Raw genomic sequence first — 26,037 nt, forward strand, 5'->3', positions numbered from 1 at the left:
ATGGAAATAGCTTGTTTGCAACTGGATGCTGTTAGATTGTATCAGCTACCACACTAGTCAGTAATTTGACAGTTGTTGGCTATTAGGTAATTGACCTGGAGTTGCCTGATGCTCTTTTGCTGGATCTTTCATTATCAGATAGGTTATGCCAGATATTAGCTACTCTTTCATATCCCCTTGCAGTATGTTGTTAAATTGCTTGGCAACATGTACATGTAAACTGATCAGATGCTTCTACCAAAATCCATGAAATTTATCTTCAACTGCTGCTGACCAATTCTTGACCTTCCTTGCCCTTTTCCTTTCATGTTATCTTTTTAAATTCTTATCCACCTCCTTTAACAAAGCTGCATTTTTGTTATATTTCTTATATCTTCACCCAAGTTTATTTCTTGTCAGGTACTGATTGATTCACTGCAATCCAGTGGTGGGTTCCGGATCCTGTCGCAACCGGTACGCTGCGACAGGGCTGGGCATCCACCACGGGCACACACGCTGTGCACGCATACACACCTACCACCCTGCGATGCTCCAGCTACTCGGCGGAGGTTGTGCAGGCGCTGTATGCTGTGTGTGCGTGCGCAAATGGCCTGGTTGGCTTAAATACAGGTAAGGAACGAGGGACGGTGGATGGGCCCTCCAAAGCACCATTCTGGTACGGTGACCGTGCTCCCAGCTGCCACTGGTATGCCCAACCGGGGTGATACTCGCCAGAACCCACCACTGCTGCAGTCTCTCCATTGATAGGTTAATAGAAATGCTTCTGTTTGGATTGAAATTGGAGATTTTGCATATAATTCGCAATTTGAGCTTCCTATCTGCTAATCTTCTTGATTATAACTATTATTTGCTCCTTTATTATTTCCAGTGCTTCCTTGATCTTCCTTGTTTCTAAGTGGTATTTCTTGATTAGGTATTCTTTGATTTTCTTTTTGTTAAGTTTATTTTCATTCATCTGTTCTAGTTTACGTGAATCTTATCTCTGTTTGCTAATCTTATTTTCCAGCCTGATCTTACATTTTGGTGGGGCATCATTTGCCTTTTTTCTTTGTTGACTTTGCACCCCAGAAATTCAATGAGAACTGCAGTTTTTGCTGTATATTAGTTGGATTGTTATTTGCAGTGAGCTAGTGCTTAAATTTGATATTACATTACTTGACATCTTTTAATGCTTGTGCTAGCTATTTCTTTGGAAAAAACTTCAATGCAGGCAACCTTACACTGTTGTTTTGTGCTGTTCTAGATGCTTAATATTGATAACCAATATTATTTTTTGTATTTTTAAAAGAAAATTTGATCAAAAATTTATTCCAGAATGAGTAAATCAATTTATATTCTTTTAAAACTACGTGATTGTCTTGATTGTACAATAGGTTTTTAGATTGAAAACTCATTTTTAAAAAAAAACAAAGTACTTTATATGAACCTCCTCAAAGTGTAGTATTTCAGCTAATAATTTATGTTGAGTTTTCGATCCTGAATAATTCATTGTTCCATAAATAATATGTATGTTCGTTTTGTAAGACATTCACTTACCAGAATATTTTTTTCTTTTTCTTTTTAGGTAACTTCATCAAACTAGTTTTATGTGGTATGTAACTTTGAAAATGAAAATGTAAATCTTAGCACTGTTCAATGCTGTTTTGAAAAATCTGCAATTCGTTTTTGGGAAACCTCATCTACTTCTTTATTGGGTGGAACTAGTTCTTCCATTCATTTTAACCCAGACACCTCAATAGTATAACCAAGCTTCCTCTCTTGATCTTCTGTGCAAATATGGATAACGCAGAACACATTTTTTTCTGTATTGTTTCAGTTCATGAGATCATAACAAACATGTATAGCTTGGGGTTTGTCTTCATGGTGTGAGAGTTCTCTGTGATTGGGTTTTGGATAAAGTCATTTCATTACTTTGTCAGGTAATACTGCAGTAGGAATTCTGAAGGAATTGTTTTTGATGAAGGAGTTACATATCCTTTTGTATACCTGCCCTGCACATGCTTGAGTGGCTTGGATGGTACATAGGAGGATGGTATTTTTTTGCAAGTGTTGATCCTTGATGCTGTCAGATAATTTATTTGATAAAATGGTGCTTTTGTCTTATCTGCATTTTGATTGCATTCTTTGAAATTGATGGAGTCGATAATTATATGATGAGATGGTTCATTAGGAAGGCATTCAGTTCCCATGATTGTTTCACTATAGATGGTTATACATTATTAGTACGTGTGCATTTGTTTATTTGCTTACTTGTTATATTTGCAATATGGTATGTGGGTAATAATTCCCAAGGACTGCCTGAAAGATTAACAATAGGATACTAGAATTATGATTCTATCTTATCTTGGTGTTTGGAAAAATGATTTTTGTGAAGGTATTAACTTTGGATCTTTTTTAATGTCCAGTTTTAGGTCTTTATGTCTGCTGGTCACTGCTTTTAAGAATTCTTAGGAAATTTTCAATCTGGTTTGTTCTGAATTAATTTTCATACTGATCGTTCAAATAATTTAATTGTCCACAGCATAGTGAATTTCTGCAATTAACAGGTATTAAGATTGGAATAGTTTCCACATAATATTCCAGCTGTAAGGATTTAATTAAAGGACCAAGTAACCACATTTTGAATCACATATTAATTTTCTTGGCTTTAATTATTTTTACTAAGACACTGTAATTTTACTATGGCACTTTATATATATTTTTCTTTTTAGGGTGTTCATTACCTTTGTGGATTTTGGCAGTCGCAATTTTTTACCGGAAATATGTAAGAGAAAGGTAGAATTGTCTTATTTCCTTTTAAAAAATTTTTTTGCTTCATACGGGCACTAAAATATTTTTAAATAGAAAAAAAATGCAGTATTGGTGTAAATGCCATTCATGTATGATATACATATATTGTAGTTCCATGGTGGGGAAAAAAGAAAGCTAAGTAGTAGGCAAATTATGCTATTTTCTGCTTGTATCAGTCTATATTGCTTCTAAACTTTTTTTTTTTTGCATTGTGTATTTTTGTTAAAGAAAAAAAGCTATATATATATATATATATTTATGTCTTATGAATTCAGGGATGGTAGTTGGAATGCAGAGGCTCATGTGATTAGGATGCAGAGTTAATTTGCAAGTCCACATTTGAAGCTTGAGTTCTGTTGAATGTCAGGGAGAGCTCCCATCGCTTCAGCTCCAAACATTCAGTTGGTATGTTTATCTTGTGTTCTACTATTACTTCTGGCTGTTCATAATTTTCTAAATACTGTTCTGTTTTGCATGTTAACCTTTACTCTGGCATATTTTATTCTTCTTCTTATAGGTTAGTTCTCTGATATCCTTAGTTTTTGTATAATTTGCAATCTTCTAGCTTCAGAAGTGTTTTCACTTTTTTATGGTCCTAATTCCAAACCCAGGGTCAGGGTCAGGGCCAAACTCATCTCTGGGGGAAGGGATGATATACCACATATCATGGTAGGGCATTCCTCTGATGTGTATTCCCCATTGTTCCAGTTTATTCTCTTGTAATCCCTTCTCCAATGAATGTAAATACAAACTTTAATTGCCTTCTCTTACTGATGTCTTACTGTCTGACATTTCTTTTCCTTAACAGGTGAACAAGAGAAAGTCAGAGAAGAATGAAAAGGAAGGAAGTACAGACACAGCAACCATAATAGTTGATTGGCTGGCTGGGGCATGAGTAGACTTTGTTCCAACATGAGAAAACTGAAAGACATGAGCACTGACATATTCTGCAGTATGTTTAGCAAGAGTCTCCAACATCATCTCTATAGTGAAAGAGCTCATCATCAGCAAGAACTGTGAGGTAGATTTAAATTATTATTTTTCATTCTTTTGGTCCTTAGTTATGTAATAGGCTGTATTTTGTTAAAAAACTTAGCAATAGTGGTAGAGCCATCGTTCTGTGCTGATGTTATATCATGGTTTTAATTGTGCTGGTAGTATAAGATTAGAACTTAAATAAAATAAATAAAAGTTTATGAAGTATAGGTAGTTGTTAACTTAACACTGTACATATGTGGAATTATAAGGGCCTTGGAAGGGGTGCTTTTTGGCCAGTGAAACACTTTCAGCCATCACAAAATGTTGCACACCACCTCTGTAGTCACATATTATAATCCGGTTGATTGAGAACCAGTTGCCAAGCATTTACAACCAGTTGCCAAGCACCTCATGATTTGCAACCTTTCCTGCCAGCTTCTCCAGAAAGTCAGTAGAGAAACCAGCGGGTAAGATTGCTAGCTGCTGCCATCTGCTGAGAGGATTCCCTCATTTCTGAGGGCTGTCTGAAAGAGCTGCTTCCCAAAAGGAGCTATGGCAGGATGCAGAAATATTGCTGAAATACTGAAGATTTATTTCATTCCTGTACCCTGCCAAAGGAGTTTCTTTGTATTTAAAGTATATACATAAAGTATGTTTAGGGCTGTCTGTATTAATAACTTATGTTTTTCTCAGTAAATGTTTTCAATTTTATTACCAAATTTTCCAAAATATTCCTCTGGAGATACTCTGATTCAACTGATCAATTTTAATTTATGTTGGTGCTGAAAGCATACAGTATATTCAAATATTCTCTTTGATTTCATTATATCTTCATTCCTAATGAAGCAGATTATAAGTCTTGGTTTGCTTCCATCTTTAGTCACCTACAATTTTGATACCAGGCTTTTTGTAAGTAAGTTCTAGAACCTCTCATCAAACCTTTGAGCAAAAACACGCAGAGCAGTATGATAATTGCATACAATAACTGGTTAAGATAGGCCACTGTGTATTAGCCAAATGTTTGCTGTATTCTTCAGTCTTCTTTGCCAGTCCAGCACATATACTGAGTTATTATGGAATGATTATGTAGCCAAAGGAAGTTGAAAAAGGAACATAAGGTATACCTTATGTATTGCTATGCATAGATAACAGCAAAGGGGACTAAGGAACTTGTCATAAGAAAAACGAAAAGCTGAAGGGATATTTTCCAAGTAGTCTGGTGAGGAACGAATATGTTCAGTTCCACAGAATGCTATTGTACAAATTATCTCCCTTGAACTTTGCTTATTTTCTCATAACTGCTGTGCTTTTTTTGTCAGAAAGAAATGGTCATGTGGGGAAAATGGATTTTCTACCTAGAAGCAGTCCATCTCATTTCTTTATTCTAGTACATATAAATAAAAGGCTCATACACCAGACAATATTATTTACTGAAAACTGAAAGCCATTGATTTATATTGCCATTGCATTGCATGCCACTTTGTTGCCATAATGATACCTCTATTCTTCAGCTTTTAAAAAGCTTTAAAATCTTCAAAGGTGAGAAATGTGAAAAACAGATACCCCAAAACTGAAGAAGAGTTTTGTTTCTCTGTCCCTTCTTGTTACCGTGTTTCCCCGAAAATACAACCTGTCCCGAAACTAAAGCCTTGCCACGTTTTTCATGTGGGCAAAAATATAAGCCCACCCCCGAAAATAAACCCCCGGACAACCCCCCCCCCCGAGGCCAGGCAGAGCACCGCTCACTGACCTAGCGTCATCCCGAAAGCGCCAAGTCGCAGGAAACGGGGGGGGGGGAGCGCTCACGTTGCTTGCCGCCTTCGGGATACCTCTAGGTTGAGGAGTGGCGTTCTGTCTGGCCAGAGGGGAGAGTTGCCGGGTGGCTGCTCCCTTGCGAACTGGCTCCCGAAGAGCCGGGCACAGCCTCGGGGCGAAGCAGCCATGAGGTAACCATGCTCACGAGCAGCCGCCCGGCAAATCCCCTCTCCAGCCGGGAAGAGCGCCATTCACTGACCTAGGAGGTATCCCTAAGGCGCCAAGCCATGTGGTGCTCTGCCCATTCCCCCGGCTCCCGTCATAGCATTTTAATGTTAGATATTGGTATTATTTTTTCCTCCTAGTATATTATTCCATTTATTTTGGAATTTTCTGTTTGTAGTTTAATCTTTGCTTTTAGAGAAAATTATAACTAAATTTAAAAAATATATTTATTTAGCTTTAATAGGTTCTCTGGCTTGTATCCTGTTGCTTTGGTGGAGTGTTGTGGATTGTTTTTACAAAAATAATGGTGAGTACTTTATATATTTACATTCATTGTTTATACTGAATAAGTAGTTAAAATGCTTCCAGCCCAGTTCTATGAGCCTTTTAGCAGAAGCTCCTAAGAATTTGTATCTTAATTCATCCGGAAGACCAGCTAATCCCTATTTGATTTTTTCAAATCTTTGTTTTAGCCCTCAAGACACTTCTCGTAATTATGATTGGGAATTTGATAACTTTCTCTTTACATGCCTCAGCAATAGTAATCTTCAATGCAATTTTGTATTTAATTCTTTTTGATAGATAAATATTTTTAGTAGTTGGCGCTGATTTTCTATCAGCCAAATATGAATCCACATTTAGCTTAAAATGCAGAAATAAAACAAATGGTGTGATTTTCTCATACACTGCTTACAAATTTAAATTTTGGAAGGGGGGAATAAATGAAGTTTGACACAATAGATTCCAGTTATTTGCTAATGAAATAAAGAATATAGGTTGAGATTGCTCATAAGGAACGGCAGTCACAATTTGAGATATCAAATATCAATATATAACATATACACTGAGAGAAACATTTTATGAGTTTTTGCCATTCCCATCAGCAGCACTTCATCAATGCTCACCTTCTTTTTAGTTTAACACTGGACAACCCATGACCCATTAGGTCAACGTTCAGAGATATTTCCTTACCTAAAAAGAAAGACAGAATTAGCATGGATGGGCAAAAAAAATCAGCAGGAGTGATGACTTCTGACTTCCTATCAACTTGCCCATTGAACTTTCTTGTGATCAGAAATCTTCCTCGGACCGTCTCCATTTCCCTTCCCTCCCAGTTACATACTATTTCATAGGTCCTAGTCTTTTGCATAGCACTTCACTGACAAAGTCACCTGGATTTGTCAATGTTTTGATGCTTCTCGTGGTGCTAAGGGTACAGTTTGCCATATTATTTGGGATTCTTTCAGGTTTGTAAACATGAAGGAAGTGAAAAAGGTACTCTCTAGACTGCTTTTGCTGCATGTGGTTTGGTCTCATGCCAATCCTAACTATTGCAAGGAGTGTATGGAGAAGTGACCATCTGGATTCCTCAGATTTTTAGTGCCTTCATGAGGAAAAGTTGCTAGCAGCATTGAAGGAGGTTGTGGTGCATCCATTTCCAAGGAGATCATCTCTGGACCCTCTGCTCCTAGACAGCAATTGTTATTATTCAGGTTTTTTAGCTGAAGCTGAAACTAGAAGGTACTGCTTAGTTAAAGTGACAGTACTGAGCAATGAAATCTCAAAGGACATCGAGTTACCCGATTGCCTTGTGGACTTTCAGAGGTTATTAAAAACTGAATTGTTTTTCTAGTAAGCATTCAGATATTCCTAATCTATTGTGGAATCACATTTTTCTTCTGTATTTGTGGTTTTTTTTTTTGTTACGTTTGTTGATAATGGAAGATGCTCCATGTATAGAGTAGCATCAGTTAAGAATGAACTCAAGAGCTTTTGAAATTGCAACAAGTGCTTGAGGAAACATCTTGAACTCAGTTCAAATTCATTTTTCTAGAAAGAAATTCCAATCACTTATCAATATGTATTCACTGGTGGCAAAAATCCAGAAATTAGCTACTGTACAAAAATAAGACATCAACGCCATCTACTGTTGGTGTTATATTCCACTTTCATATCAAATATAAATTATTTTTAACATTTTGTACAATTCCTTTCTTTACACTGTTGAACAAAGACTTTTTTTAGAACAGCAAAGTTCTGCAATAGAAACAGCCAGATATTTTAAATATACGTACATCAGTTTTCCATTGAAATTTAAGGCAATTTTAACAAATGTATCAAGGCCATATATAAAATAATTACAATAGTGATAAACATAAAGATTAAATTAAAATTTAAAAATGCGTGTTATTGGATGAAGATGTATAGTGGAAATGGGCATCTTCTGTCTGTCTGTCTGTCTAGATATTTGCTAGTTTGATGTCAATCCCTAATGAAAAAATATTGCATGACACAGAAATAGAATAGAAACACAATTCTTTTTCTGCATGTTTATTATCTGTTCAACCTTCCTCCATTGTTTCTTAATCTCTTTTCACACCAGTGACGTGCGGTGATGTTTATGACTGGTGAGGCTGGTGACGTCATCAAACCGCGTGGTTGCTCTGATCGCACGGACGCAGCCCAAACGGAGAAGTTTCTTTTCTCAGAAATGTCAGAAAGAGGCAGGCAGGCTGCCGCAGCTCCACTGACAAGACATTTCTGAGAAGAGAAACTTTTCCTTTCTCCTCCTCCCCCCCCCCCTTCTAGCACTGATGTTGTTACCTAGGCATTTTTTGCATCGGGCGAGCCCGGGATCCTTGCAAGAGGAATGGGAAAACGTATGCAGGCGGCTCCTCAGCAGCGCACAGCCTCAGATTAGCGCAGCCGCGATTCCCTTCCCCTGCACACGTCCCATTCCCCTCCTTCCTAAGTCAACATGAAGGGGACCGCGGCTGCGCTGATTGAGGCTGGAGCTGAGGAGCCGCTTGCACACATTGTCCCATTCCCCTTGCAAGGATCCCGGGCTCGCCCAATGCAAAAAATGCCTAGGTAACATCATCGCACAACCTCAGATTAGCACAGCTGCAATCCCCTTCCCCTGCACACGTGGTCCCATTCCCCTCCTTCCTGAGCCAACGTGAAGGGGACCGCGGCTGCGCTGATTGAGGCTGGAGCTGAGGAGCCTCCTGCACACGTGGTCCCATTCCCCTTGCAAGGATCCCGGGCTCGCCCGATGCAAAAAATGGCGGGATCGGCATACTTGGGGCTGCTGCTGAGATGTCCAGGGAGGCTAAACCAAGCCGCGCGCCTCTCCCAGCCACTTTCGCGGCTTCCCGGAGTATTTTTTTTAAATTTTCATGATGAGAGCGGTGCAGCTCTGCCTCCCCTGCCTCCCCTGCCTGCACGTCACTGTTTCACACCAATTACTACTTTATCTCTCTTATCCTGAGTAAAACTGTCTCCAGGACGTTATACAGCCAAATCTGGTAGCCCAAAGTTTCTCCTCTTTCAAAGGTATATAGTGATTAGAAAGTAAAATCATGACAATGCTTGAGAGACCCGAGTTGTTTGCTGAGATAGATGGGTTATAGAAATAATTTTTTAAAAATGATCTAGGGGAATTTTTCAAAAGACAATTCAGCCCTGGGAAAGATGCTCCTCTTTGATGAACACTTAATATGAAAGCAATGTTTATTGTGTGGGTTTCTGAAAATAGCACGATATTTTCAGAAAAGAACGTTGATGCCCATTTACAGTACCCTATTTTTTTATTCATCTGATTTATACAGCAACCTGTGTCACCAAACATGTAACTCTGGGCAACATGCAACAAAACTAAGCAGCCAATAAAAACCTGAACACCGTTATAAATCCACAAAAAGACTACAAAACAGAGGAAGAACAAAGAAATAGCACACAAAAGGATGTTAATAATAATAACCAATATATACTAATATAAAAATATATTAGTTCTCCTATTCTCTGGAGCTGCCAGGTCTGCTGACGTAATCAGATCTTAAGGAACCTTCAGAAGCTCAGACGTTACCTTAGTAAACTTTAGCAAAAAAAGGCCCACTGCCTCAGGGCTGCCAAATGTGGGTCTCTAGCCAACAGACCCCAAAACATGTTCCAGTCATGGCTGTTCCAGCTATGTTGCTTCCGTGCCCAGCCCCGAGTCATCACAGTTCCCTTTGCTGGATCTGGTGAGATGGGCAGATGGATTTGGGGACAAAGAGTTTCTCAAGTATCCCAGTTGTATACCAGGAAGGGCTTTCAGTGTAAACGCCACTACCTTAAATTAGTACCAGAAGCAAATTAGTATCCAGTGCAGCTAGCAAAGCAGAGATATAATGTGTGTTCCACCAGGAACATACATAACTGTTTACATTGCTCCATTTGGATCAGCTGAAGATTTTGGATAGTCTTCAAGGGTAGCCCCAGTTACAGTGCATTGCACTAATGCAACCAGGAGGTCACTAAGGCATGAGTGACCATGAGTAGGGTCCCTCAATCTGGGAATGGGCACAAATGGCGCACAAAATGAAGTAGTGCAAATGCCCTTTACTGCAACTGTCATCAAGCAGGATTCCCGAATCCAGTGGGACCTCATATTGAAAGAACGCTTAAGAACATTTCACTATCACTTTTTGAGGGAGAATTGTTTATTGAAATAAATGTATCAGCCCAAAGTACATTCTTAATCTGTTTTTCTTCCCAATCTTCTCCCTTTTTCTTCTAGTGGTGATATGCCAGCCACCCCCAGACATTCAAAATGGGATCCGCAGCAACCAGGAAACAGCAGTTTTCCTTAGTGGAATGCTTGTGAAATATACATGCGATCCTGGCTATGCTCTGATTGGAGAGGCAACTATTCAATGTATAGATGATGGCATGTGGTCTTCCATAGCATTTTGTATATTGGCTCTTCAAATGTTGAGGTATTTTTTAATAAGGAAATTTATCGGAAGATTGAAGCACAAAATCTAACAATAAACACTGAGATCATTTTTCCTTTATTCTTTTTAAATCAGGAGGTAACTGTGGCATCCCCACCAGGTTAGACTTTGCAGAGCTTACTGATGAGTATCAGAAAATGAATTCCTTCCCTGTTGGGTCGTTGGTACAATACAAATGCAACCCAGGTTATGTTAAGCACCCTAGAATGAATGCCTCTTCTATATGTATCCGGAATCAGGTTTGGTCAGAAGTTCAAGAATTTAGTAAAAGTGAGTGTTTTTTCCCCTATTCTTAAAAATAAGAGGAAATATTCTCCATTTTTTTAAATGTTTGTAAATGTGTTCATATGATATATAGTCATAAATTTCAGTCTTGAATGTCTTAGCATAAGAAAGATACAACTTCTGTGCGCTGCTTGGAGAGTCCAAGCATGGGTTAACACAGCCTATCTGCCCAAGGACTGAGTTGATTTTTTCCCCTGGTCATGCCTCCTTTGCCTCCTTAAGTCCAGTTTTTAAAACTCAGTCTGCCCGATAGGACTTGTTTTGGGGAGCTCTCAGTCTTTGGACAGATAGGCTGGGCTCTCCAGGAGGAATTGTAGAGTAGTGATTTAGAATAGAGTTCTTAGGATTTTCCCCTCAATTTTTTTACCGTAGTTGTAGTGTTCTACTTTTGAAATATTGCAATTTATGACTGTTTTCTGAGGCAACGGACAAACCCCACCTGCTGCGTTCATTCGTGGCAGGTGGAACAACTGGGCCACTGTTCTGGTGGCTGCCGGCGAGTGTGGGGACGCTTGCGACTTCGACACATCCCCGGCCGCTTTTCAGGGAGATTTCGGAGAGATTTACTCCCCAGCAGTGTCCCTGCAAGCTCCGGAGGGCGCGGCGGCCATTTTGGAAGCGACGCTTTGGCACGCTTTCTAACAGCCTCTAATTAAGAGCCCCAGTGGCTCCAATTGGCCATCTGGCACTTGAGGGGCAGCTCCTGAGGGAACAACACCTCTCTGATAAAGTCATCCAGACCATCCAAGCATCCAGGAGACCAGCCACAACTCCCATCTACTATGCAACCTGGGCAGTGTTTTCTAATTGGTGCAAACAATGTAACTATTGATGTTGAAGCGTCCATACCCCAGCTGCTGGACTTCCTCCAGGAGGGATTGGACAAGGGCCTGGTGCCCGCCATGCTCAGACATCAGGTTGCTGCCTTGTCAACCATTCTGGCTAGAGACCATCATCAGTCCTTGAGTTCAAGGGTTTCTTGAAGGGGGCTGCCAATATATGACCTCAGACGGTACACAGGTACCCATCCTGGAACTTGCAGTTTGTTCTACGAGCATTGACTATTGCACCATTCGAGCCACTGAGAAAGGTCTCCCTGCACCACTTGACTCTTAAAACCACCTTTCTAATTGCAATCACCTCTGCTAGAAGGGTATCAGAGATTGCAGTGTTTTCAGTCAGAGAGGAGCTGTGTATCGTACATCCAGACCGAGTCATCTTGCACCTGGACCCTACCTTCTTGCTGAAGGTGAACTCTCATTTTCACAGATCTCAGGAGGTGATACTCCCGAACTTTTGTCCCAAGCCTCAGCACCCCAAGGAGTGTGTTTGGCAGAAGCTGGACGTGCGGCGAGCAGTTCATCTCTACATGAAATGGACTAAAGACCTCAGACACTGAGAGTCTTTTTTTGTGTCATTTCTACCGGGATCGTTGGGACGCAAGGTCTCTTCATCGACCATTGGACACTGGCTAAGGTCCTGCATTAAGATGGTTTATGAGCACCAAGGCAAGACTGTACCAGGTCGGGTGACGGCGCACCCCACAAGAAATGCCGCCATTACAGCGGCTTGGGCAACCCAGGCATCCATCATTGACATTTGCAGAGCGGCTACGTGGGCGTCTCCCACAGCATTCATTAGAAACTATAAAATTGACACCTTTGCCTCAGCCGAAGACTCCTTTGGAAGGAGAGTTTTGCAAAAAGTTATTGAGGCTCCGGACAATCAGGACACTCCCCGCCCTGGGACACAATAGCTTGGGCATGTCCCATGCTTGGACTCTCCAAGCAGCGCACAGGAGAAAGACCGTTGGCTTACCTGAACGGTTGTTCTCTGGGCGCTGCGGGAGAGTCCAAAACCTGCCCAGGGTTGATGGAAGGAACCAAGACTGTACCGTTCACCTAGAATACCTAAGGGTGTCCTACGACGGACAAGACCTCATTTTTTAAAACTGGACTTAAGGAGGCAAAGGAGGCGTGACCAGGGGAAAAAATCAACTCAGTCCTTGGGCAGATAGGCTGTGTTAACCCATGCTTGGACTCTCCCGCAGCGCCCAGAGAACGACCGTTCAGGTAAGCCAATGGTCTTTCTTTTCTTTTTTGGTAGAAAAATCATGTGGCCACCCAGGAGAACCAGAAAATGGTAGACTGATTGTATCAGAAGATTTTCTGTTTGGTTCTACATTAAATTATATCTGTGAGGAACGCTAAGTATAGACAAAACTTGTATGATTTTCATTTGTTTTGCAATAAGACTGGTGGGTGAAAATTTTCATCCTGATTTTTCAGAGGAATAGATTTTGAGCTGGGATAAGTTTACCAAGAAATTTTTTACCATGGTTAACTGAGCAGTCATAATTCCGAAATAGCCTTTTTATATGCTGCTGCATGCACATGCATACTACTAACTTTTCTTATAACCCTTTGGAATGTTGTGTGTGTGTGTACACACACGTACGTACGTACGTATGTATGTATGTATGTATGTATGTATGTATGTATGTGTGTTACAACCCCTGGTATGCCCAAATACATACCTATTTCCCTGGCTCAGCTGATAAGGAGGAGAGCCTGTGGCTTAGTGGCTAAGACTCCTGCCTAATATGTAATACAGCCCAGGTTCAAATCCCAGTAAGGGTATGGCTAGCTGATGAGAGCTAAATAGCTTGAAATAGATCTATACTAGTCTCCCTTTATTTATTTATCAGCACAAATACAACACACACACACACACATATATAAAACATGACAGTACTGTGGTAATTAGGTGTTCGGCAGAGTGATGGCACAAGGGAAAAAACTCTCTTTGTGTTTAGTTGTTTTGGCATGCAATGCATCCTGACAGGAGGAGTTGAAACAGTTGTCCAGGATATGAGGGGTCTGCAGATATTTTCTCAGCCTCTTTCTGAACTGTGCAATATACAGGTCCTCAATGAAGGCAGGTTGGTTGCAGTTTTTTCTTTCTTTCTGCAGTCCTAACTATCCACTGAACTCTGTCCTGTTTGGTTGCTGTACTAAACCAGACAGTTATAGAAGTGACAGACTCCATAAATCCTGTTAGAACTGTTTCAGTAGTTCCTGGGACAGTCTGAACTTTCTGAGTTGACACAGGAAGAACATCCTTTGTTGTGCCTTTTTAGTGATGGTTCTAATGTTAGGTGTCCATTTCATATCCTGGGAATTATAAAAACCAGAATCTTCATCCCACATACATGTGCATGCATAAAAAGGTATTTCACTACACGTGGGTATTTACACTAATTAATATGAATTAATATGAATAACTACTGAAGTTCACAAAAATATATACAGCAGTCCTTTTCTGCGATATGTACATGCACTATAACAGGAGTGTCGAACTCAAGGCCCGCAGGTTAGATCTGGCCTGAAGGGTGCTTAGATCTGGCTTACGGGGCTGCCCTGGAAAGAGCTAAGGACCGGCCGGTGGTGCCTCTGCCAGCGAAAATAGAGCTCAGGGGGCCTCCTGAGCTCCATTTTCACTGGGCAGAGGGTTGCAGGTAGCCATCAGAGCCAAAAATGAAGCTTAGGACCTTGTTTCACTGGCAGAGCACTCAGGCATCACAGGAGCCCTCAACACGAATGATATTGAGCTGGCCACGCCCACCCCAGAGGTAAAACACAACCCTGATGCGGCCCTGAATGAAATCGAGTTTCACACCTCTGCCCTATAATATCTTCCCTCAAATGTTCAACTTTGGCCCTGGGTATCAAAATCAGAAAAATTGTATCAAGAACATATAGTTGCCAACAAGTGATTTTGATATTTCCTCCTTGCAATCATTGTCTCCTTCCTACACTACTGCCATTACTACCCTGTCTCTTACTTCACTCTTTAGTAAATTCTAAAGAATTAATTTTGTCATTATATCCAAAAGTCACATTATTTGCCTGAATCCCTTTATTGTTGTATCTTTGTGGTTTTCCATAGAATCGGGGAAAGGAGAAATATGACTTAAAGTAAAACATATGGATTTTTGATTGAAGGATGTATATATTAATCAAATCTTATCTTAATCGAATACTTTTACATACTGCAATTAGTAGTGGTGCAGTGTTACAATGCAATATTGCAGGATAATTCAGTTCATTGCCAGGAGTTTGATCGCCATTGGCTCAAGGTTGACTCAGTCTTCCATCCTTCCAAACTCGGTAAAATGGGGACCCAGATTGTTGGAGGCAATATTCTGACTCTTTAAACAACTGAGAGTGCTGTAAAACATTATATAAGTCTAACTGCTATTGCTATTAAGCACAGGGAAATTGATTGTCTACAGAAAAATCAGAACATTTCAGAGCTTTTAGCATTGTTTTGAGGAACCTGTAGATCTCGTTATTGTATGTTCAAAAATAGCTCCCACTACCTAAGGCCATTCCCAAGGAGAGTTGGGCCTGATGGGAATTTGGGAGTCCAGCAGAATCTGTAATGTTCCAATTGTATCACTTCCCATCTCTCTTTTTTATGTTCATTTGGTGTCATACTTTCAAAGGAAATCAAATAGCTTTTTTTTTGGTGACAATGGTTGATCTAAAATGCTATAGGAGTAGATGTCTGTGGCTGTGAGCAGAAGAAGCCTTGGTCACAACCAGAAAACAGGAGTATTTCCCAGTGGAATGCTTGTGAAATATGCATGCGATCCTGGCTATGCTCTGATTGGAGAGGCAATTCTTCATTGCACAAATGCTGGCATATGGTCTTCTCCTGTCCCTAACTGTGAAGGTACCTTTTGTGACCACAACATTTTTTTCCGTAAAGTCTTGAAGGTGTGAGGTCCAGAAACAGAGGATCACTCTTCATAGGGGTTTCCATTTCTTTACTGAATGAAGTGTTTCAAAAGAAATCCTTAACTTACTTCAAAAGCTGCTGTGGTGTCTGAAGTGGTGTAGGGTTTCCTGCCTAGCTGGGGGTTGGACTAGAAGACCTCTAAGGTCCCTTCCAACTCTGTTATTATGTTCTGTTATCAGAAATATTTAGGGTAGAATTCAACATTTTATAACTGGTGATTTTGAATCTTTAACGAAGGGGTCTTGAAAAGGAGGAACTGTTGACAAAAAGCCCTTTCCTTTGGCCATTCCTTTGGGGGAAGGGGATCATGCTGCTGCTCTTCTCACCTCTAGTGTTCACCCGGGAATAGTTGCAGAGAGCTATGAAACATTTGGGGATGTTTTATTGCGACTGATGTGATATTAGTGTGAATTTAGCCTTTTAAAATCACACATTTAGATTTTAAATTTTTTTGAAACAAAATCATGATTTTGAGTTCTACATTCTTGATGAAAGATAGATATCTCATATTTAGAATATGTTTCCATATTATTTTAGTATAAAACTAAATAGGCCATGCCATCAATTATTGGTATTTTTAAACCATGAAGTGTAATTAATGTAAAGATTTTGTTTCCCCCTTTCTAAAGGATTTAGGTTTTCAAAATATGTGCACCTAACCTTGTTAACTATTTTTGGTAGGGAAGAACATAAAGAAACACTGCTCTTTTTATCTTTGGTTAACTGTTCTCTAATTAATACTGCCCTCTAATTAAAATTGAAAGTTATAGATAGTTATTGTAGATAATCAGGTAGAACTAGGAATAATGCAACTTTCCCGATCTATCAACTTGAACATGGCAATAGTAAGTTCAATGATAATACTAATAATATTAATAATATTAAAAATAGCTGAAATTTGTTTGTTTCTTTGTTTTGGAGGCACCTGTGCCCTTCCATTCAGTTAGATTAGACAAAAATTACAAATGAATATTAAAAAATAAGTTGTTTCTTCTGGTTCAATTGTGAAATATATATGTCATCCTGGTTATGTTAGGAATCTTGAACTGAAAATCACAGTGACATGCATTAGGAATCAAATTTGGTCAGAAATTCAAGAATTCTGTCAAAGTGAGTCTTCCTTTACCATGATCAAACTATAAAATAGGATGGAATGGCCTTTCAGTGGGGTATGAAATTGTGCAACTTAACCCTTGGGAGTATACAGTATTTGTTGGTTGCTAAAGGGAGATAGTAACCATGAATTAGTTTTATACATTTTGTGTTACCCAAAACAACATGAAAAAGTAGAATCTCTCTGTTTTCCACTAGGAAAATCATGTGAACATCCAGAAGAACCAGAGGGTGGCAGATTGCTTGTAACAGGAGATTTTTGCCTTGGTTCCACTGTAAATTATCAGTGTGAGGAAGGGTAAGTTTCAAGGAATCCAACACAATTTCCAATAATGAGAGTCTTCCTGTTTTTTTCTTCATACTTTGAACAATGTAACCTGAAATTGTCTGGTGAGGACTCTTCAGCGGTGGCCTGGGTGTGGGGTTCGGAAGTCTTACTTTCCTCATCAGTCATTGGGCAAGGTTTGTACCTCAATGGGAAAGAGGCACACAGGCAAATGCCAAGAGGTTGTTAATGTTTATTGAAACGCTGCAAACTCCCATTGTCATTCCCCAGATGTCCTAGCAGAGGCTTGTCAGCAAATGGCCCTCCACCAAGATCCAATAAATCAGAGTCCACAAAGTCCAGGCAAGAAATCTAACTGAAATATAAAGTCTGAAGCCAAGGCATGTCCACAAATCCACACACAAAGTCCAAAGTCCAGGCTCAAGTCTCAAGTCCAGGTTTGGTATCCAGGGTCCAAGTCCAAAATCTAGGCATGAAATCCAAGGTCCAAACATGAGGTCAGAAAATAAGGCACAGGTCCAGAATCAGGAAACATGAAGTCAGAGCACATGCATGACAGGGAAGTGAATGGTTGGCTACAACACCGCTTTGCTCCATGTATCAGACTGAATGATCACCAGCTGGTGCAACTCATTAGGAGAGTTGAGGCTGCTTCCTCATGAGTAGCCTCACAAATTTCCATCTGCCTTCCTCTGCTACATGCCCTGGGATCTGACAGGGAAGGCAATTCCTCCTTGTCTCCACTGACCGTATGCAACTATACCTCTTCTTCACCTTGTACCTCTGGCGGGCCATCCATGCTTCCCAGCTGCTGCTGTATCTCTGCTCTTTCCTCTTCAGCCAGATACTTGTCTAGTCACTATCCCACCAGCCCTTCCAATGTTCCTGGCTTCTCCTCCTCTTGCCCATCTATTCCTGACATGGCATCTTCTGCATCCTACCCACACTGCTCTATGTCCTTTTCCAAAATCCCCAGAGCTGGCTCTTGTTGTCTGAGCTGACATCCAGGGGAGCCTGTCCTGGCCAGGTTGAGAGGCTTCAGCCTGCTTTTGCATCTTTCTCTTTCAATCTTCCTTGTTTTCCTCAAAATAAGACCTCCCCAGATAATAAGCCCAATCGTTCTTTTGAGCTCATGTGCTAAAATAAGCCCTCCCCTGAAAATAAGTCCTCCCTGAAAATATTGCAACACAGCAGCAGCCATGAGGTGACCTTGCTCACCGCCACCTGCACCTCAAAAATAATAAGACCTCCCTGAAAATAAGGCCAGGTGCTTATTTCGGTGATCAAAAGAAAATAAGATCCTATCTTATTTTTGGGGAAACACAGTAAGTTTGCTAAACCAAAATCATAATTAAAAATTAAGACTAAACAGAATGAAAAGGAAGGACTACTGTCAGATACACAGATTGTATCAATGAACAGTGGAGTTAAACATGTTCTTCCTTCTGATATATTTTCGCTAGAAAATAAATCAGTAGGAAATTTCTCCTTCCATTGTATGATTATAAACATATCGGACTTTTGCCAAAATAAGACTTAGCCATTATGAAAACTAATTTCTCCTGCACATTTCTATTTTGCCTTCTAGCAATCTGTCTCTACACATACACATATGCTTTCTGTCTACATGTATGAATGCATATAATTATCAAATTGACATCACATGAATAAAAAAGCATGGGATGAATGAATACTAAAATACTGTATGAGGTCCTTGGTCATCTTTATCTCTGCATTTTATTCAGATCTGAAGGTCACCTCAACTGAAACAATTCTAGGAAGCTCATTTTGAATTAGAGTAGACAAAGGGAAGTATTGAATTTTTAAATGCAATTTGTAAATATCCCAGAATGAGGTCCCAGATATAGCATGTTAATGAATTATGAATGTGATATAATAATTAGTTAGGATTTAGGTCCTGCTCCAAAAATATAGAGTTGAAATCTGCAGTACCCAATAAAGTACCTTGTACAAAAAATTGTTTCCTGTCCAGGATAATTTTTGATAGCATGAGAGTCTGTCTTCCTCTAAAACTATGATGGCCAGGCTACAAATAAGTTATTGGTCTATTATACAGGTGTTAAACTCACAGCGTCACATGATATATGGCTACTTTTTTCCCTTTCATGGAACGGGTGGGCGTGGCCTGTGCCTGACGCGTCTGGCCACGGGCCGCCAGTTTGACACCCCTGGTCTATTAGTTTTTCTCCTCCCAAAAATATTTTAGCATTTAGGTAGAGGCAGATTGTCAGTAAGGGTGAAAGTGTGGATAAAAATTAAGATGAAAATAAATTAACTTTTCTATTTTCTATTATTTTTATTTAAACTTCTCCAATAAAATGTTTTTGCTTTATCTCTTTGAATGGTATTACTGCATCTCAAGCAACCTTCTTACAACTCTCGAGTTGTAGTGGCAAGTGGCTCTTTGCTGCAAAAAAAGTGTCTAAGAACTTTTATTCAACTTTGATTTTCAGTGGATGGCTGCCCACTCCCACCACTTTCTGATAGCACCAAAGCAGGGGAAAAAAAGTGATTTAGACTAGTGTTAATGTGACCCTGGAGTATGAAAATGGGTATGTCAGGCATGATTCTTCTCCTATTCAAGTGCAGCAGATAGAACGGGATGCCCCTGTGCCAGCATGTACACAGAGTAAGCATGGTAAATTGGAAATTAGGCCCTAAAGATTTGACAGAGAATTTAATTTTATATTGTTTGGAGAGTCTCTCAAAAATACTTTCAAGAACTAGTAAATTTAATTGTCCCTTTTGCTGATAGTTTTCAACTCTTGTTTTGCTTCTTTCTTTTGGCTCCTACAATTTTGCTACAATAGGTTCTGGTAAGTAATTTCTAGGCCCTCCCATTGAATGCAGAAAGGCATTGTGGACCTTGCATTCCATAAATAGTAGGTAAGATAGGCCAGGGGATGCGAGGACAGGAGAAGATCGCAAGGTCGGTTGGGAGACCGTGGCTGTTGGTTACGCCCGGTCGTTTGTACCAACCCCCGCAGTCTAGGTGGTCAGGAACTACACAGCCAGGGCCTGAGGCTGATGCTTTGCAATGCAAGGTCCGTGACCAACAAGGTCCCCCTCATCAGTGAGTTGATCTCAGAGGGGGAGCCGGACCTTGCAGGGATAACGGAGACCTGGTTGGGCCACAAGGGTGGTTTACCCCTCGTGGAAATGTGCCCACCGGGTTTCCGTGCATTCCATCAGCCCCGGGCCCTGGGTAAGGGTGGTGGGCTGGCGGTAGTTATACGGGAATGTTTGGAGCCGAGGGAGTTCACTGTCCCTCAGATACCCAGGTGTGAGTCCCTTGGTGTGAAATGGGGCCCAGGGAGGCAGTGGGGCCTGCTGATTGTATACTTGGCTCCTCGCTATGCATCAGCAGCCCTGCCCGAGCTCCTCGAGCTGATCTCAGAAACGGCAGTTGAGATCCCCAAACTTGTGGTTATGGGGGATTTCAACTTGCCGTCGACGGGGGAAGCATCCGAGGTAGCTCGGGAGTTCATGGCAGTCCCTGAAGCCTCCGGAGGGCCTCTGGGGGGGGGGGGGTGAAGGCTCTTTTCACCCTCCCCAGGCTCCTATAAAGCCTCTGGAGCCTGGGGAGGGCGAAAAATGGCTTTTAAAAACAGTGAACTTAGCTGGCCAGCGCGCGAATGCGCCTGGCGTGCCCTGACAAATGGCTCCGCATGCCACCTGTGGCACGCGTGCCATAGGTTCGCCATCACTGTTTTATACTATTCAGTGTCCCTGTGTGCTGGTTTGTGCGTGTTCTTCCATACCACTCTCATTACACTTCTCTGCACACTGGGTCTCCTAATGGTGAGCTTACTTACTTAACAGTGTTAATAATAATTTGAGATGCATATTCTACCAAATATCAATAAGGGACATATGCACTGAAATACAGGTATTTTATGTGGAAAAGGTTTTTGCCATTCCAATCAGCACATCTATTTTGAGTTTAGTAAAATACGAGCAGGTCATTAATTCACAGGACTTCTCATCTGCCTATTTCAAACAATGCATTTAAATTATTTTTAAGTCTTATAATTTGGTTTATTTTCTCAAGTATATGTTCTCCCGATTAATTTAGCAATTTTACCTGTGAAACCCAAAGAAAGTATTGTGTTGCTAGTTATGAAGATTCTCCACTGTAAAAAGAAAACTTTGTCTTCATAGCTACAGGTAATAATCTCACGGTAAGGTTACTATTTTAAGATGAAAATACATTATTTGTATAAATATGACTGAGTCAGATGGTTTAAAATAACTTATAGCACATATATAATTTGGGGATGGGCATGCTATTGTGCAGCAACTTCTTTGGTAGGTAAATTTCCTTGTACCCTCAACCTGTTACAAAGTAGCTGATGTCAGTTGTATATTTTGTTTTGTTTACAAGTGATTTTTCTAGGGTACCTTCCTTTTATTTCTGAATTGCATGTAAACTGCCTTTTTATATTTACTGAAATTCTTCTTGTTGTTCAATGAAATGTCATTATTACTTTTTCATAGGACAAGATATTATTCTTAATTGGCAATTTCTTCCAAGCAAGCTAGCAACAAATATCACGCTGACATTGATGGTTATGCTATGAGAAGCAATGAATGTATAATATACTCCTGGAAAATAAATATGAAGCAGAGTCATTGATATGACATAGCTGATACGATTTTGATATAAAAATCAAGTCATAAATGCTTAAAAAGTAATGGATTGTCAAAATGATTGTGCTACAAAAGCTAAAATTATCAGATAACATTCTCTTGAAGTACATACCAGTACAGGGAATTTGACAACTGAACAATATAAATGGATTCTTCATGCCCTTATTATGACCAAAAGACTGATATTTGGAAAGAAATGGGGGAAATGTATGTCCCCCTTTACTCAATGGACTGAAATCTTGTTTGCACTTCTCCCTCATGAGTGAATTGCTTATAGAAGATTGTGTATGGGCAAATATATTGAAATATGGGGCATTTATAGAGAATACAATAGGTTAAGAGTTGTATGAATGTATCATACACATTTTGAATATTTGCATTAGAGAAGTGATTTGAGACCATTTATTGTTGACATATATTATTCTTTTTGTTGCATTTTCTTACTTTGTTATAGCACTTTGTTTTTTTTTCTTTGATAATGTATTATGATCACTATTTTTTGTTTTGATACAAAACATACATGCATAAATGTTTTATTACTCTGGACTTCTAGGCCTTTGGTGAGACAGCCTGAGACCTGCCCACTTCATTATGCTTGCCATCTTTTATTATGTTGTATTTATTTTTTTGTGATGTCTTTTGATTGTTGTAAACTGCCCAGAGTTGGTGAGAGTCTGGCAGCATACTAATTTAATTATCCGCTCATATTCCATATTCATTAAGCAGGAAATACTTCAAGTGCGTTGAGCAAGCTATGGTACTAGGATATACAATAAATAGTAATAATCAATTTACCTTTTTAGAAATTATTAAAACAATTCTAGATTCAATCCGAAAATAAATTTCCAAACAAAAAATAAACTAGTCTTTGATGTATTTCTTTGGGGGGGGGGGGAACGGGACGGGACTATGGGCACAACTTTGAAACTACGTCAAGGCAGAACCTTCGGGTAAAGAGCTGCTGGAAATCATTCCGCCAGGGCTTCTTCACGCCACTCAGTCCATTGGAACAGCAAGAGAACCTGGTAGGAACTTCTAAGATTACTACATTGAATTGTTAATCTATCCTATCAAGTTTGCTGATTAAAAAAGCACTTGGTGTCATTCCAGCCTGACGGTCTCCAAATGGCAGCAACCTCGCCTCTCCGTTTTGCTTCTGCGCCTGGCCATGCCATCCAGAGCAATTTCGCTAGCCTACCTCTGAATCAGAGTGCCTGCATTTTCCCAATGCCGAACATATCTGACCTGACCTACATCCGGAGGTCGTTAAGCTCGCCGCAAACCTTTCAAGATCTATCCTATGGAGATTCTCTGCCATCAAGGTCCTGGTTGTCCCAAAGGTGCTTTTTCTAAGAGGCAATTCGGCTTTCCGGTTTTCCTTTGAAGACGTTTCGCTTCTCATCCAAGAAGCTTCTTCAGCTCTAAATCTAGATCTTATTTGTACGGACTTCCATCTGCAGTCTACTTGTCTCCGCGCAGGCGGCGACCTCCCCTTTGTCGGCCTAACACCGATTCTGCCTTTAAATGAAATGAAAAGCAAGGCCGGCGGAGGTACGACAGCCCCCCACACCGCCGTGACCGGAACTGGCGCTCGAGCCTTGGAAGCCCCCCTCCTCCCCCCCATCTCCACGCGCCGGATTCCAACGCTTGTTCGTCGTCCTGCGCGTTGAGCGCCATGTCGCGGCGGCGGCGACGTCCTTCGCGGCTTCTCGCGATTTTGGCGCTGGCGGCGATGAGTTGGGCCTGGAAAGGTGAATGTGATGCGCGTTCTCACGCGGCAGCGGGGTTGTCTCTGGCTCCCCCTTCATTACGACCTTCAACCTTCCAGGGCGCCGGAGGCCTGAAGAAGCAGGTGGCGATAGCGGACTCGGATCGGAATCCCACACTGGTATAGCCTCGGCGTCCTCTAGGCCAGGCGCCTCCAACCTTCGCAACTTTTAAGATTTGCGGACTGGGGGTTGAAGTTCGCAAGTCTTAAGGTTGCCAAGGTTGGAAAGCCCTGCTCTAGGCTTCCGCTTCTGGAAGAGCCTGAGGCGGGCGGGGCTCGTGGCGTAAAAGGCAAAGGCCGTCTCTGCCAGCGTTTTTCAGATGGCTGGCGGTGGGGGGCGGGCATGTCGTGTTGGAGGTGAATATAGACTGGCGCCGGTTCTTGGCGCTTGCTGACCTATTAACGGCAGGAGACACGGGGTATGGCTAGATTTTAAACCAGATTTTCTCATCTTCGGCGACAGTAAGATGCGCGGACTTCCGTTCCCAGAATTCACCAACGTCTGGGTTTAAGGAATTCTGGGAATGGAAGTTCACACATCACACAACACTATGAAGTGGTATATAACTAAGTCTAACTGCTATTCCTACTGCTATAAGAAGCGGGCTAGGAATTATTGATGACATAGAAATAGAATTGAATGCTTTTAGATATGATTACCCAATTAAGCAACATTGATGTCCAACCACAAATGAACTCTAAAACTGCTATAACTATTGAATGTATAACTATATGACAAAATTATGAGCTATTGGAGGATATTGTTTTTCCCTAGAAGGTCTTTAATCAGATATCCTGATTTATTCAGTACTAGCAGATAACCAGGGGTTGCCTGAGTATTTATAGACATCAAAGTGTTTGTCTGACGGAGAGCCATTGAGAGGGATCTTTCTTCTTCCTACTCCCATGTGCTCCCATGAGGCGCTTCCCCTTGGGTTCCCTGGAGGGTGAACATCATGGCTGGCTTTCCAGAGGAAGCTGCGAAGGAATGTCTTCACAAACAATTGCTGCTCTAGGACACTGCACTCGCTCTCCTTAATGGCCTCTCCTTCCCCCTCCCTTGACATCACAAATAATTGCCATTCTAGTATGCTGCACTCGCTCTCCTTAACAGCCCAGGCGTTCCAGAGTTATGCTGGAACACAGACACACCCCAGGGGTGTCTTACCGCCCCACCCCCCAGTATTTGTTTCCAGAAGGTAAGTCATCTGTGTACCAAGTTTGGTTGAAATTGCTCAAGGTGCTCCAGAGTTATTCTGGAACTAAGATAATTATATATAATTATGTGTGCATGTGTGTGTATATATGTGTGTGTGTGTATGTATGTATGTGTGTATGAGTGTGTATGTATGAACGTACGTACATATACATACAACAAATGTATGATGTCTGGTACTGCTGAAGTATTATAGACCTAGCTTACTCAATAATTAAAGGCGAATCATATCAATTGGTCTTAGATACTCACAGCATACTTCTTCTCTGGATACACTGGTTAAATAAACTTATTAGACTGCCCCTCCCCCCCCATGATTGGTTCCTGCTAGGTGTTCATAGAGAAGACAGAACACATTTCAGACTCTTGTATGCGACTTATCTCAGGGCTCCTCCTTGTTCCTTACTTTGTTTCATATTTATGTTTAGCTGATAGGTGAGATCATCCATCATTTTGGGTTCAGGTATCATCAATATGTGCATGTTATCCAAATGTATATTTCAATCTGAGACTGACCAGACAATACTTGAATAATGTAAAAGCCTGGATGAATAGGTTCAATCCCCCCCCCCCCCCCAAGTTGGCTACAAAACTGTGTCTTTTAAACTGTCACTCATGCTTGGGAACCCCGCACATGGAATTTTGCACTGCACTCTACTTAGTGCTGTCACTGAAAGCTATCCAGAACCTGCCCCTGGTATATAATTCAACAGGATGGGTGATTATGGACATGGCATATAACTTACTTCATGAGCTGAAGTGTTTATCTAAACGGCTGTCTGTCTTTTGTAGTTTCTGTGAGATTGAAATGGCTGGCAGAGTAGGCATGATTCAGGTCTTCTCTGTTAAGCCATTCCATTTGGTGGGATCCAGGGAGCCTTGCATGCTAGCACCTGCCATTGACAACACCATCTCCCCTGAGATTTCTGTACCTCATTTAGATGGTGTTTAAAAGAGAGTTGAAATCTTGGCTGTTTCCTCAGACCTTGGCCTGAACAACTAGTGCAGGGGTGGCGAACACGCAGTTCGCGAGCCGCATGCGGCTCGCGGCCAAAATAAATGAGGCTCTTTGCCTCTTACCATTATTTAGTATACTGTGGCTCGGATCACGCGCTAAACCCGGAAGTACGGTCCACGCGACAACGCTTGCCTCCGCCCCACCAGCTCAGAGCTGGTGGAGGGCAGGCAAGCGTCGTCGCGTCGACCGTACTTCTGGGTTCAGCTCAACAGCGCCCTCTGCTGCGCCCAAAAAAATAATGCTTCAAAGTCTAGCACAGTTGCTGCAGGATTCCGGTGAGGTTCTAATGATTGCTCAAATTAATAATAATGGTTGCATATTGAAGCTCTGGGTTCAGGAGCAGCAGAGTTT

At 41.0% G+C, this 26,037-nt stretch overlaps 3 protein-coding genes across 12 annotated transcripts in view; all 3 read left to right on the top strand.

Annotated features, from left to right (window-relative positions):
- LOC309389532 (C4b-binding protein-like) overlaps nt 1–10,447 on the top strand; it is a 34,322-nt gene extending 23,875 nt beyond the window's left edge. The window contains exons 7-11 of one of the 2 annotated variants that reach the window (XM_081948040.1): nt 1,565–1,591; nt 2,712–2,775; nt 3,599–3,811; nt 5,984–6,055; nt 10,310–10,447. In XM_081948040.1, coding sequence (XP_081804166.1) covers nt 1,565–1,591; nt 2,712–2,775; nt 3,599–3,602 — 95 coding nt within the window. In that variant the 3' untranslated portion in view covers nt 3,603–3,811; nt 5,984–6,055; nt 10,310–10,447. Of the gene's footprint in view, nt 1–1,564; nt 2,467–2,711; nt 2,776–3,598; nt 3,812–5,983; nt 6,056–10,309 lie in introns of those variants that run through there. The other variant, XM_081948041.1, reaches the window with a different exon arrangement.
- CR2 (complement C3d receptor 2) overlaps nt 1–22,268 on the top strand; it is an 80,775-nt gene extending 58,507 nt beyond the window's left edge. For 4 of the 6 annotated variants that reach the window (XM_081948031.1, XM_081948033.1, XM_081948034.1 and 1 more), the window contains exons 28-29: nt 21,110–21,201; nt 21,532–22,268. In XM_081948031.1, the coding sequence (XP_081804157.1) occupies nt 21,110–21,173 (64 nt within the window). In that variant the 3' untranslated portion in view covers nt 21,174–21,201; nt 21,532–22,268. Of the gene's footprint in view, nt 1–21,109; nt 21,216–21,531 lie in introns of all 6 variants that reach the window. The other 2 variants (XM_081948032.1, XM_081948036.1) reach the window with 2 other exon arrangements.
- A 409-nt stretch (nt 22,269–22,677) lies between these two features.
- Nucleotides 22,678–26,037, top strand: part of LOC309389533 (C4b-binding protein-like) — a 33,134-nt gene continuing 29,774 nt past the window's right edge. For 3 of the 4 annotated variants that reach the window (XR_014174956.1, XM_081948042.1, XM_081948045.1), the window contains exon 1: nt 22,731–23,435. Coding sequence is in view for 3 of the 4 variants with exons in the window: in XM_081948042.1 (XP_081804168.1) it covers nt 23,360–23,435 (76 nt within the window). In the remaining variant the exon portion in view is untranslated. Of the gene's footprint in view, nt 22,710–22,730; nt 23,436–26,037 lie in introns of those variants that run through there. The other variant, XM_081948043.1, reaches the window with a different exon arrangement.

Source organism: Natrix helvetica (genome assembly GCF_964273705.1).
Source record: "Natrix helvetica genome assembly, chromosome: 3".
NCBI lineage: Eukaryota > Metazoa > Chordata > Lepidosauria > Squamata > Natricidae > Natrix > Natrix helvetica.